This window comes from Vombatus ursinus, unplaced genomic scaffold (genome assembly GCF_900497805.2).
Source record: "Vombatus ursinus unplaced genomic scaffold, bare-nosed wombat genome assembly UNPS02015152.1, whole genome shotgun sequence".
In the NCBI taxonomy this organism is placed as follows: domain Eukaryota; kingdom Metazoa; phylum Chordata; class Mammalia; order Diprotodontia; family Vombatidae; genus Vombatus; species Vombatus ursinus.
Window position 1 is genome coordinate 3,516,282 of NW_020954930.1, and position 13,124 is coordinate 3,529,405.

Genomic DNA, 13,124 nt, shown 5'->3' on the forward strand with positions numbered 1-13,124 from the left:
TGTTTCTAGACCTGTTTTAGCAATGTAAATGAGAGCAGTCCCTTGCTCAAGAAACTTCAATGAAACGCTCTTTACAAATGGTCCCATTTGCCATCTGAAGCCCTTCACACTCTGGCTGCATCCTTTGTCTCCAGGTTGGTTCCAGTTTGCTGCCCTCCACCCTCAGTCTGGCGTATTTGCTGTACCCCATACATAACATTCCATCTTCCAGTCTTCCATCTCTGTGTCTTTGTAGAGGCTGGAATGCACTTACTATTCACCTTGCTTGCTTGGAATCCCTACCATTCAAGGCTCAGCTCATGTCATTTCTCACACAGGGCCTTTCCTGGTCTGAATTGTTAGCACTTTCTCCCAAACAAAGGGAGAACCCATATATTGGAGAATGGCTGAACAAACAAATTGTGGTAAACCTGAACATCATCATCATCATCAACATCATCATCATCATCATCATCATCATCAACATCATCATCATCATCATCATCATCATCACTAGCACTTTACAAAAATGCTTATCCTCCCCAACTCTTCACTTTCCCTTGGTTGCCAAATCTTGTCATTTCTACCTTTATCCCATCTCTCACATCCAACCCTTCCTCTCCACTCATGTGGCCATCTCCCTAGTTCAGGCCCTCATCACCTCCCACTTGGCCTTTTGCTATATAGCCTTCTAATTCGTGTCCCTGCCTCAAGCTTCTCCCATTCATCTTTAACTCAGCTATTCAGTGATTTTCCCAAAACAACATCTGACTATACCACCCCAACATAAATCTCTCTCTCTCTCTCTCTCTCTCTCTCTCTCTCTCTCTCTCTCTCTCTCTCTCTCTCTCACACACACACACACACACACACACACACACACACACACACGCACTTGATTAACGCCAATGGTTCCCAGTAGTTGGCCTCTAGAATCAAATATTATTTCATTTTTATCTCATCTTGCTAAATTTTGTATTCTTTGTGTACATTTTACAACGTACATAATCATTAGTCCGCTAGCTCATGTATATACTTTATAAATAAACAAATATACATAGAGTGGAGGCCGTACTCAAAACATTTTTTACTAATGGAGGAGGAGATGAAAAGTGTTGGAGCCCACTGCCTGACACCAGGCTGCCTCCCCATGATGGTGTGCTGTAGGGAGAGGGGATGACTTCAGCTTGAAAGCAGCTTCCTGAGATCAAGCAGAAATCTGCTCACCAGTATTCCCCTTTCTTCTATGCTTGGAGATTCATTAAACCAAAGAATTAAATCACCAGGCTCATCTGTTAGGATTCTAGAACCTTCATTTCATCTTAAACAAACAAACAAACAACCCACGCCGTGGAGCAGATGTTTTCTTTCTGTAGTTCATCAGCAACGCAGCTCACAGCATAAACATTAGCAGTCCCCATATTCACTGCAACAGACTGCTTGGAAATGCATTGTGCGAGAAAGGTATTTAAATGTGCTGTCGAGTTATCATTTCGCATTTTCAAACTGAATGCAGAAAACTTAATGAAATTGAAACAAACACGGATGAAGCACCTACTGCTTCCTGGAACTGTTCTGGGTGCTAGGGATGCAAAGACAAAGCACCAAACAGTCTCAGACCTTAAGGAGCTTGCTGCCTGTTGGTGGTGGGATATTTGCTGACTTTTATAGACTGAAATATTCCTAGCAACATTTTGTCTGTTTTTTTTTTCTTTCTTTCTTTTTGTGGTAGCAAGAGACTGGAAACAAACTGGGCTCCCTGGGATGGGAGAATGGCTAAATAAATTGGGGCATATGAATGTCATGGAATATTGCTGTGCCATAAGAAGCAGTGAATAGAAGGAATTTAGAGAAACAGGAAAAGAGGCAGAGTGAACAAAGCAGGAAAGGGACTGTAATCATGGAAAGGAGAAGGACTCCAAAACAAAGCTAACGGGAATGATTTTAATGACCAATCTCAGCCCTAGGGAATATTTCTTTCTTCTTTCAGTAGCCTGGAGGGGGAGTAGGCAGTGGGTATGGAATGATTGCTACACTGTGAGACAGTTGCTGTGTCCTGTGGTTTGGTTTAATGGTTTTCTCTTAGGAGAGGGAAAGGACTGGGCTACTCTTTGAATGTGTGTATCTGGTGGCAATGGGTGGGCTGGGGAGGGGGGGAGGTCGTATGCAAGAAATGAGGCAGATCCAGAAATGACTGTGATATAAAAACATAAAGTATCAATATCATTTCTTAAGAGCCTGGATTTACGGCAGAGGACCTGGGATGAAACTCTGGTTTTGCCACTTACTACATGTGTGACTATAGTACAAGCCGAATTTAACCTAAGTCTCAGCTTTCCCCTCTGTAAAATAACTGTTGTTCAGTCGTGTCAGACTCTCTGTGACCCCTTTTGGGGTTTTCTTGGCAAAGATATTGGCATGGTTTGCCATTTTCTTCTCTAGCTCATCTTACACGTGAGGAAACTGAGGCAAACAGGGTGAAGTGACTTGTCCAGAATCACACAGCTGATAAGTGTCTGAGGTGAAATTTGGGCTCAGGTCCTCCTGACTCTAGGTCCTGTGCTTTATCCACTGAGCCACCTAGCTGCCCCTGTAAAATAACTAAATGACCTCTAAGGTACCTTGGGGCTCTATAGGCCAAAAAGCCTACAACCTGAGTTTGAATTCTGACTCTGCTTCTTACTCCTGTGAGACTGGGAACTCTCACCTCTGAGGGCCTCAGTTTGCTCCTCTTTACAATAAAGGAGCTAGGCTCAGTGATTGCTCACATCCACACACATCCTATGACCTAGAGGCTTTATTCTGTAGCGAGTGGAGAGTCATTGAAGAGTTTTGAGCAGAGAAATGAAATGATTGGAACGACTTAATCTTGTTGTACCACCACAGGAAGACCCGGAGGGAAGAAAACCAGGGAGGTTATGACAAGAGTTCAAGCCCAAGAGAGTGAGGATCTGACCTGAACCGTGGTGGTGGTGATGGTGCCAGTGGTGGTGGTAGGAATGTAAAGGAGAGGGTGAATATTCTAGATATTCTATCAACAGAATTCAGGACTGCTAGGGTTTTGTCTTTGTATTTCCAGGGCCAGGCTAGGGGCTTAATAAATGCTTATTGGTTGATTAATTGGGACGGGGGGGGGGGGCGGCAAAAATGACTTAGCTTTTAGGTTTGGGTGAAATAGTGGTGTCATTAAGAGAAATAAGGAAGTCTGGTGGGAGGAATTGATTGAGGACAGGAGAGGATGATGATGACTGGTTTCAGACACATTTAGTCTGCAGCGGGACCAAGAGATGCAATTGCCCAGTAGACAGCCTTTAGATACATGGGAGTGCAGCTTAAGAAAGAGATCACAGCTTGAGGTATTGATCTGGTAGGCAAAATGAGGATTGGTTGAGGCAGAGGGGATCAATAAGGGAGAGAAAGTGGACTGGGAAGAGAAGTAGGCGGGGAGCAGAAGCCTTAGGGGGCCAGGATTTAGGGCGTGAGAGCAGGAAGAGCTAATGAAAGGGACGGCAGCGATTTGAGGCCCCCATCAGTTTTCCTGTGAGCCAGAGGAAGCATAACAATAGCTTCTAAATTTACATAGAGCAGTGAAAATGATCAACTTTTCCTCAGGATAATCCTGTGAAGTAGATAGTGAAAGTTTTATTATCTCCATTTTATAGATTAGGAAACTGAGGCTCAGGGCCATTGTAATTCAGTTTCCCCAGCTTTTAAATGAAGATAAAAATCCTTTCCCCGAAGGAATATTGTGTGGACCTAATGAGATAAAAATCCATACAAAATGCTTTGCAAACCTTCACGAGCTGCATAAATGCCAGCTATTGTTGAATATCACTAATATTATTGGAAGGCCGGGTGGCATTGCCAGCCTCAGAGTCAGGAGGCTCTGGGTTCAAGTCCTACATCTGGCACATTGTTGTTCAGTTGTTCAGTTATGTCTGATTCCTTGTGACCCCATTTGGGGTTTTCTTGGCAGAGATTTTACAGATGAGGAAACCAAGGCAGACAGGGTTAAGTGACTGGCCCAGGGTTACATAGCTAGTAAGTGGCTGAGGCCAGATTTGAACTCAGAGAGATGAGTCTTCCTGACTCCAGGCCTGGTACTCCAGGCAGAGCCACCTAGCTGCTCCCTCTGACACATACCGAATCCCTAATTTTTCCGAGCTCCCCAGACCACCCTCTAAGACTATCAACTAGGGATGAGCATTGATTTGCACTGATGGGAGGAGGAGGAGGAGGAAGCTGATGATGATAGTCACTATGATCACCCAACTAGCAAATAGGGCTAGACCTTGAATCCACATCTCGGATTTCAAATCTAACACTTTCCAAAGCTGAAACAATACCCTCCTGGGTCAGTCTGAGTCAATGCTTCAGGCCAAACCCAGGGCTACTTGGAACCGGACTTGGGCTCTTGGGCCTAATTCTACTTAGTTGCCAACCAAGTCTTACCAATTCCACCTCCATATCATTTCTCACATTCATCCCCTGTAATCCACTTACGTGGTCCAGGCCCTCTTCACTTTTTCCCTGGACAACTGTAATAGCTTCCTAAATAGTCTCCCTATTTCTAGTCCTTGCCCTTACTAATCCAGCTGCTATACATCAGCCAAATTGATATTTCTTCCCCCTCCCAAAGTAGTTTATTTTTTCCCCAATTACATGTAAAGATAGTTTTCAACATTCATTTTTATAAGATTTTGAGTTCCAAATTTTTTTCTCCCTCCCCCTCTCCCCTCCCTCCTCCTCAGGACAGCAAGCAATCTGATATAGGTTATACATGTTCAGTCATATTAAACATATTTCCACATTAGTCATGTTGTGAAAGAAGAATCAGAACGAAAGGGGAAAACCATGAAAAAAAAAAGAATATAGTATGCTTCGTTCTGCATTCAAACTCCACAGTTCTTTCTCTGGATGTGGATAGCATTTTCCATCATGAGTCTTGGAAACAAATTGGATCATTGTATTGCTGAGAAGGGCTAAGCCAATCATAGCTGATCATCACACAACATGGCTGTTACTGTGTATAACTTTCTCCTGGTTCTGCTCATTTCACTCAGCATCAGTTCATATAAGTCTTTCCAAGTTTTTCTGAAATCCTCCTGCTCGTCATTTCTTACAGCACAGTAGTATTCCATTACATTCATATACCACAACTTGTTCAGCCATTCCCCAATGGATGGGCATCCCCTCAATTTCCAATTCTTTGCCACCACAGAAAGAGCTGCTATAAATATTTTTGTACATGTGGGTCCTTTTCCCTTTTTTATGATCTCTTTGGGATACAGACCTAGTAGTGGTATTGCTCGATTGAAGGGTATGCACAGTTTTATAGCACTTTGGGCATAGTTTCAAATTGCTCTTCGGAATGCTTGGATCAGTTCACAACTTTACCAGCAATGCATTAGTGTTCCAATTTTCCCACATCTTCTCCAACGTTTATCATTTTCCTTTTTTGTCATATTAGCCAATCAGATAGGTGTGAAGTGGTACCTCAAAGTTGTTTTGATTTGCATTTCTCTAATCAATGCTGATTTAGAGCATTTTTTCATATGGACTATAGATAGACTTAATTTCTTCTTCTGAAAACTGCCTGTTCATATCCTTTGACCATTTATCAATTAGGGAATGACTTGTATTCTTATAAATTTAACTCAGTTCTCTATATATTTTAGAAATGAGGCCTTTATCAGAGACACTGGCTGTAAAAATTGTTTTCCAGCTTTCTGCTTTCCTTCTAATCTTGGTTGCATTGACTTTGTTTGAGCAAACCCTTTATAATTTAATGTAATCAAAATTCAGATTGATATTTCTTAATAGAAATATGATCATGCCACCTTTCTGCAATAAAATCTTCAATAACTCCCTACTATCTCTAGGATAAAATACAAAATGCTTAGTCTGGCATTTAAAGCCCTTAACAACAGAGACCCCACCCACCTCTCTTTTCAGCTTTATTTCATATTCCTCCCCTTTTCCACACCCTCTATTTTGTAACTATTGCCTGTACATGAAATTCCCCATTTCCTTCCTTTATGTCTTTGCACAAGCTGTCCCACATGTCTAAACTGCACTCCTTTCTTATCTCTGTCTCAAAGAATTCCCAGCTTCCTTCAGACCACAGCTCAGGTGTCACCTCCTACAGGAGGCCTTTTTTGATTCCTCCCCTTCCTTCTCATTAGCATTCTCTCCCTCTTGAAATTTCCCTAGCATTGCTCTGTATTCACCTATTTGTGTGTGTATACATATACATACATACACACACACACACATGTATATGCTGTTTCACCCCCACTCCCACCCCAGTAGAATGTAAGCTTTTTGCAGGTATAAACTATTTCCTTTTTTTTGTTGTTGTACCTCTACAGTCTAGTACAGTGCCTAGCACACAGTAGCCACTTTCCATAAATTTTTGCCAGACCATTAATTGAATTGAATTGAACCTTGCTGGTAGCTCTTCCATGGAGGAATAGAAATAGGTTTGAAATACTCAGGGATCCATCCAAGTTTACACACAAGAACAGACCTTCTGGCTAATTGTTAGGGCCAGAACTAAGGGGGCACAGTAACGAAAAACGGGACAATCACATAAAAGAGACCATGTCATTTTGGGTCTGAAGACTTGGTGAATGTGACTACTGAGCCACTGATGGTGATTTTTGAAAATTCTTGGACAATGGAAGATGTTCGGTGTGATAGAAGGGCAAATAGGGTAATAAAAAGGAAAAGGGAAGAGAGTCTAGTCTGTAACCTATGTGTTAGTGAACTTTAACAGGCTTCCTGGCAAAAAATTCTAGCACTTGTTATTAAAGGGATGGTTAGTGGATGTCTAGAAAAAGAAGTAGTTGCTGAGTGAAGTGAGCAGAACCAAGAGAACATTGTACACAATAACAGCCACGTTGTGTGATGACTAATAGTGATAAACTTAACTATTCCCAGCAATACAAGGATCTAAGACATCTCCAGAGGCCTTGTGATGGAAAATGCTATCCACATCCAAAGAAAGAACTATGGAAGTCGAATTGCTATTTTTTTTTTCTCTTCTGTTGAGTTTTGTTTCCTCTTTCTGATGGTTCCTCCTATTGGTTTTAATTTTTACTTACAACATCACTAATGTGAAAATATGTTTAATATGAATGTAAATGTATAGCCTATATCAGATTGTGCGCCGTCTTGGGGAGGGTGGTTGGGGATGAAGGGGGAGAAAAATTTTAAACTCAAAAGCATGTGGAAGTGATTGTTGATAAATCAAAATAAATTAATAAAAAAAAAGAAAAGGAAGTAGCGATCACAAAGAGCTTGTATGGCTCTTTGGGAGCAAGAACAGGCCACAGCAAAAAAAACCTCCCATCCTTTTATGACAAGGGTCACTAGCTTGGTAGACCCAGAGAATGCTGTCGCTATAGAATCATGGACCCACAGATGTCCATCTCCTTCATTTTACAGTGAGGAAACTTGAGGTGTAGAGAAGTCAAGTGATTGCCAGGGTCATACACATAATGACAGAGGAAGGCTTTGAACCCACGTCTTCTGACTTGGAAAGAACCAGTGTTCCTTCCACTGAACTACACTGCCTCTAGTTTAACAAAGCATTTGACAAAATCTTTCCTGATATTCTTGTGGACGAAAATCTAGGCTGAACTATGATAATTAAGTAGCTTTGGAACTGGTAGCATGGCTAGACTCAAAGAATAGCCATTGATGGGTCATTGTCAACGTGGAAAGAGATCTCTCCAGGAGGACCCCAGGATCAGTGCTTTTCCCTGAGCTGTGGAACAGTTTTATCAATGACTTGAATGAAGCCATAAATGACGTGCTTATCAAATTTACTTAAGACACGAAGATGGGAGGAGTAGTTAACATACTAGATAATCGAAGCAGGAGCCAAAAAGATCTTAACAGACAAAATATTGAGCTGAATCTGAGGTGAAATTTAATAAGGATAGAGACAAAGTCTTAAACTTGGGTTTAAAAAAATTGGCTTGACTTCTCCAGTACAAGATTGAGGGGTCAGGGCTAGACAGATTCATCTGGAAACAAGAGAAGGTAGGGGTGTTGAGAGGCCACGTGTCCAGAACACTGGAGGTGCCAGGCAGTCCTGTGGTACTCTGCCCTGGGATACCATGTTCAGTTTTAGGTGCAATTGAGGAAGACACTGATGAACCAGAAAGTATCCAGAGGGAAGACAACCAGGATGGGGAGGACATCACAGAATATCCAAGGACTGGGGACATCAGACCTAGAGAAGACACATAGGTTCAGAGCTGCATGGGGAATCTATTCTGATACCTCTCCCCATTTTACAGATGATGAAACTGAGGTCCAGAGAGGTCAAGTGACTTGGCCAAAGTCACACAGGTAGTAAGAGGAAGAGCTAGGATTTGAACTAAGGTGCTCTGCCTGCGGCTCCCTTTCCACTGCACCCTTAGGAGAGGCAGAATAGCTATTTTCAAGTATGCTTGCTCTGCTTTTCCCCAGGATGTAGAATTAGGAGCAAAGGCTGAAGGTCACTGAGAAGCAGATTTAGGCTGGATGGAAGAAAAAAACTTCCTCCTGATCAAAGCTGTTGGACATTGGACTGGCATACCTCCAAAGGTCGTATAGGGATTCCCCATCACAGGAGGTCCTGAAGCAGACCTGGGGTGACTGCATATTGGGCATGTTACAGACTCTCGTCCAGGTATGTGTTAAACTAGGTGGCCTCCACAGTCCTCTGATTTTTGGACCCTAGGAGGGTGCTAACAAGTCTAAGTGCTGTGACTCTAGTCTAAGCATATGAGGAAAATAAAAATAAGAAAACAATTTTCAGAAGACTAGGGGTTTGCTTTCAGAGTTGGGTCTTTAATGGCAGAAATGAAAGAAAAACACGATGATTTATAGGTAGTCTGGACGCACAGTTCTATGTTATTTTTTCCCCATGTGTATCTATGGGAAAAAGTTATCTTCACCAAGACAGAACCGAAGTATCCAGTCGATAAAAGGACAACTCTTGTCTTCTACCTGGAGGGAGACTCCTGAAAAACATGATAACAATAGCTCATTTGGCAATTTTGACAGAACCATTCACATCAGCTTTGGCTTCAAGCAAAGGCTAGGAGATGTTCAATATCAACTTAGCAGCCACATCCACTGGTATTGATGCTGAAATCCTACGGCAGTGTGTGCCGGCCTCTGACAAGGGCCCATTTTCTCATTTAAGCCCTTTAACTTCACCAGGACACCCTGGGCTGTCAGATTTGGGTGGAGAAACAGCATTTGTTTCTATGTCTAAAAGAAAACAAAAAGAGTTGTTAAATGTGGGAATCTCGGTTTGAGTCAGGCTTACATAAAACTTGTTTCCATCAAGAAGCCTTCTGTGATTAAATCAACCCTCTTCAGATCACTCCTTCAAGCTATGCCCCCTCTGCACTTAGATATGTTACAATGCACATGTGGAATTTAGCATTTAGCACCTGGCACAGAGTGGGTGCTTACTAAATGTTTATTGACTGATTGATTAGCCTCTTGGCAGAACCTCAGAATGTTAGAACGGCAAGGGACATCAGAGACCTTGTTTTTTGTTGTTGTTGAGTCATTTCAGTTGTGTCTGACTCTTCTTGACCCCATTTGGGGTTTTCTTGGCAAAGATACTAGAGTGGCTTGCCATTTTCTTCTCCAGGTCATTTTACAGATGAGGAAACTGAGGTAGACAAGAGTGAAGTGACTTGCCCAGGGTCACACAGCTAGTAAGTGTCTGAGGCTGGATTTGAACTCAGAAAGATGAGTCTTCCTAACTTCAGGCCCAGCACTCTATCCACTGGGCTACCTAGCTGCCCTACATCCCCTCATTTTACAGGGAGAGAAACCGAGGCCCAGAGATGAAAAGGGACATGGCCAAGGTCACATAAATAATAAGTAGAAGAGCTCAGATTCGGACCCAGGGCCTCTGGCTCCCAACCCAGTGCCCTTTCCCTCCCATTGCATGCAGATAGAGTGGGGCTTGCTTCAGAAACTTCCATTTTAGCATTTCATGTAACCAATCGTTTTGGCGTTCAGCCTCAATGGGCATTTGTTGCAACAGCAAAGTTGTGGGTGGTCCTTGAAGCAAAGCAAAGGACAGAACATCTGGGACTAAGAATTTTAATTCCCGTAGAACCATTCGTCCCCCTTGGGGCTTTGGGCTGGTTCACGTCAGCCAACTGAGCTAATTCGGCTGTCTCCTGCACCAAAGCCTATTAGTAACTCCTGGAAGGGGAAAGAACAGGAATTTGTGCAAGCTGGAAAGTGTAAGGGCTCCTCAGGAATGTCAGGTTCTTGTAAATAAGAAACCCCTGGTTATTTAGGTTGCAGGAGAAGCAGCTTCGACTTTTTGTCTGTTTGCTTTTAACAGCACTGAGAATTCTCGAGAAATCCCAGGCAAGTGTAGCTCAGATACCTACTTCCATTAGCAAGATTGGTGCTGGTATTTTCTAGGCTTTGGAAGGAACCCCATTTGTTCCCTAAGAGAGAAAAAAAGAGGTGGTTTGTCAATGGTGCTTCTGTGAGGAGGAGGTGCAGTGCCCGGCTGAACTGGGATGGGCAGCTGCCAGGAATGGGCAGCCCCACTGCTTTGGCTGCCCACCCTTCTTCTCCCTCAGCCAGTGCTCTGAAAGCGAGGAGGCTTCTGCTCCTGCCCTTCATGGCTAGTTTCTAATCCTCCAGACACATTTGTAGTCAGAGATCTCATTGGTGGCTCCTGGAACTTAGCAATTTAAGAGGTGTGCCAAGAAGGCTCACACTGGACTAGGAAGTGCCAGTCAGCAATGATGTTGGGTAACAGCTGGAGAACATGGACAGTAGCAGTGCTACCCACTTCTGCCGGAATGCTTTGTGTGAAGGGAGGAATTCCTTCAGGATACTGGTGGGGAGGAATAGGACGGTATTTCCAGCATCACAGCTCTAAAGCTGGAAGGGACCTTAGAGGTCATCTAGTCCAAGACCTTTATTTTGCAGAGGAGGAAACTGAGGCCCGGGGGGGGGGGAGTGACTTGCCCAAGGTTACACAGTAACAGAGAAAGCTGTAATTTGTACTTGTCCTTTGACTCTACATTCAATGTTCATTCCACCACCTCCCCTTAGCCTTAGCTCAGGCCAATTCTTCCCCAGACCTTGAGCAAGAGAAGGCCTTGCCAGGATGGGCCAGTGCATTTTTATGGCAGTGAGGAAGGGGTTGTGGGTAGGGGTGACAGTGATTAGGGAGAAGGGGACTAGAGAAAAGTAGAAGAGGAATCCCCAGAAGGGATGGAATAGAAAGGGAGCAGTTAGGGGGACTGTGAATTGGGTCCCTCAGATGATTTCTATGCATTGCACCCCAGTTTTTTCATCTAAGAGTCTGGCCTTGTCATTAAAGTTGTCCAACTTATTTCTAAGAACGTAGTTTCCTTCTGGAGATGTGTCCCAAAGTCACACTATGTGTTTTAACAAAAATTAGTTTTGTGATGCGTTGCCAAGTATACTGAAATGGTAGAGCTGGAGGGGACTTTCCTTGCCAATCACCTAAACAAAACTCATCATTTTCTAGAACAAAAACCTGAGGCCCAGAACATTTGAGTGATCTGCCCAAGGTCACAAAATCATCAAATCATAGGATTGAGGGCTGGGAGGGGCCTTTTATAGAGCCTCTAGTCTAGCTCCTCATTTTTCAGATCAGGAAACTGAGGCCCAGAGCAGTGGAAGGCTTTGGTCAAGGTCCTCCAGATAATTAATGGTAGAGTCAGGACTAGAAACCTGGTTTTCTAAGCGCTGCTTCTTTTTACACTTATCCTAGGCTGTCTCCCAAGTTACATTCAGTTTCAAACCATCGTTATAAGGAAGGGCTTAACATATAGACTGGGGCAAATGTTTCTGGCCAATTCAGCCCAGCTGACCTTCTCAATAATTCTTTAGCTCTTGAAGGCCTATTTTCTCCCCAGCCCACACTGGTAAGAGTGTATGAGAAATCTCAGACTAAAATTTAGCAATTATTGCACTAGGGTAAGTAGCACAAGGCATTCTTTTAATTCAGTTTTTTTGGGGAGGGTGGCATAGTGAGGCCACTGCTAGAGAGACCACCATGGTGGAGTGGGGTAAAGAGCAGGATGGACTGGGGAAGAGCTCCATGGGGTATGGCTGAAATGGGGGATCAAAGCTGCCACCTGCTAGCTTCCTAGTTTCATAAATTACTTTTGCTAACTAGTTGCTAAACTAGTTGTGTTGGTGAAAGGCTGAAAGCGCTATTGGTGCTCCTTTACATTTTGGCAACCTGTGGCAAAGCCCTGCTCACCTCATGCTAGTTACAGTTCGGGACTAGTTGAAGCTTCCAGAGCGACGACAGATACAAGCATCTCTGCCTGCTTCCCTCCCCCATACCAACTATTTCTCAGCACAAAATCACATATGGACATTTTCTTACCACCATCAGGGCTGGGAGGCCCAGTGGGGTGCAGGTTCGGGGCTCCAGTGCCAAGAGAAGAATGTCTGGCCTGCTTCCTGGCTGGCGGCGTGGGGTACACAAGGCACCTGTCTTGCTGTAAGAGATTTAGAAGCGAGCCATATTTCCTCTCACGCTCAGTTCCTGGCATTAGATGGAAACTAGGGAAGGAGGGAGGATACCCAGGCTCAGCAGGGCTTGGGCTGGCTACAGAAGAAGATAAATGCCACAGCTCTCCAAGCTGTGGAGGAGGGCTCGCAACCATCAGGGGCGATGAGTCGTGGGAGACAGACACGTTCAAAGCGCAGCTGGCCAGGCCGTTGTTGACGGGAGATAATTCTTGGTGTGGCTTGGGCCAGTGAGAGTTGAAACTCCACTGATTTGGATGCAATTGATTGTCTAGAAAGGAAAGTTTTGCAAGGTTTGAGAGACGACATAGACACAGCAATCACTCTGGACTGCCCCTCACTCGTGTTGCCCAAAGCAGGGGAGGGTGGATGGGATGAGCTCTAAGGTCTGTTTCCACTCTGACATTCTAACTGTTTCTACAGGGACTCACTCTCCTATCTTTGTGAACTAAGGTTTAATTTGTTTTATTACTTTAGAGATAGTGAGATCCATACAGGTTAAAAGACTTAAACAAGGTCATGCAGCCAGTGTCAGATACGGTGTGTGTGTGTGTGTGTGTGTGTGTGTGTGTGTGTGTGTGTGTGTG

General features: G+C 43.8%; 1 protein-coding gene across 1 annotated transcript in view; it reads right to left on the bottom strand.

The window, feature by feature from the left end:
* Positions 1-9,172: 9,172 nt before the first annotated feature.
* VGLL1 (vestigial like family member 1) overlaps positions 9,173-13,124 on the bottom strand; it is an 11,673-nt gene continuing 7,721 nt past the window's right edge. Inside the window, exons 4-6 of the mRNA XM_027846416.1 lie at positions 12,392-12,808; positions 10,401-10,460; positions 9,173-9,249 (exon numbers count right to left, since the gene is read on the bottom strand). Of these exons, the coding sequence (XP_027702217.1) occupies positions 9,173-9,249; positions 10,401-10,460; positions 12,392-12,808 (554 nt within the window). The remainder of the gene's footprint in view (positions 9,250-10,400; positions 10,461-12,391; positions 12,809-13,124) is intronic.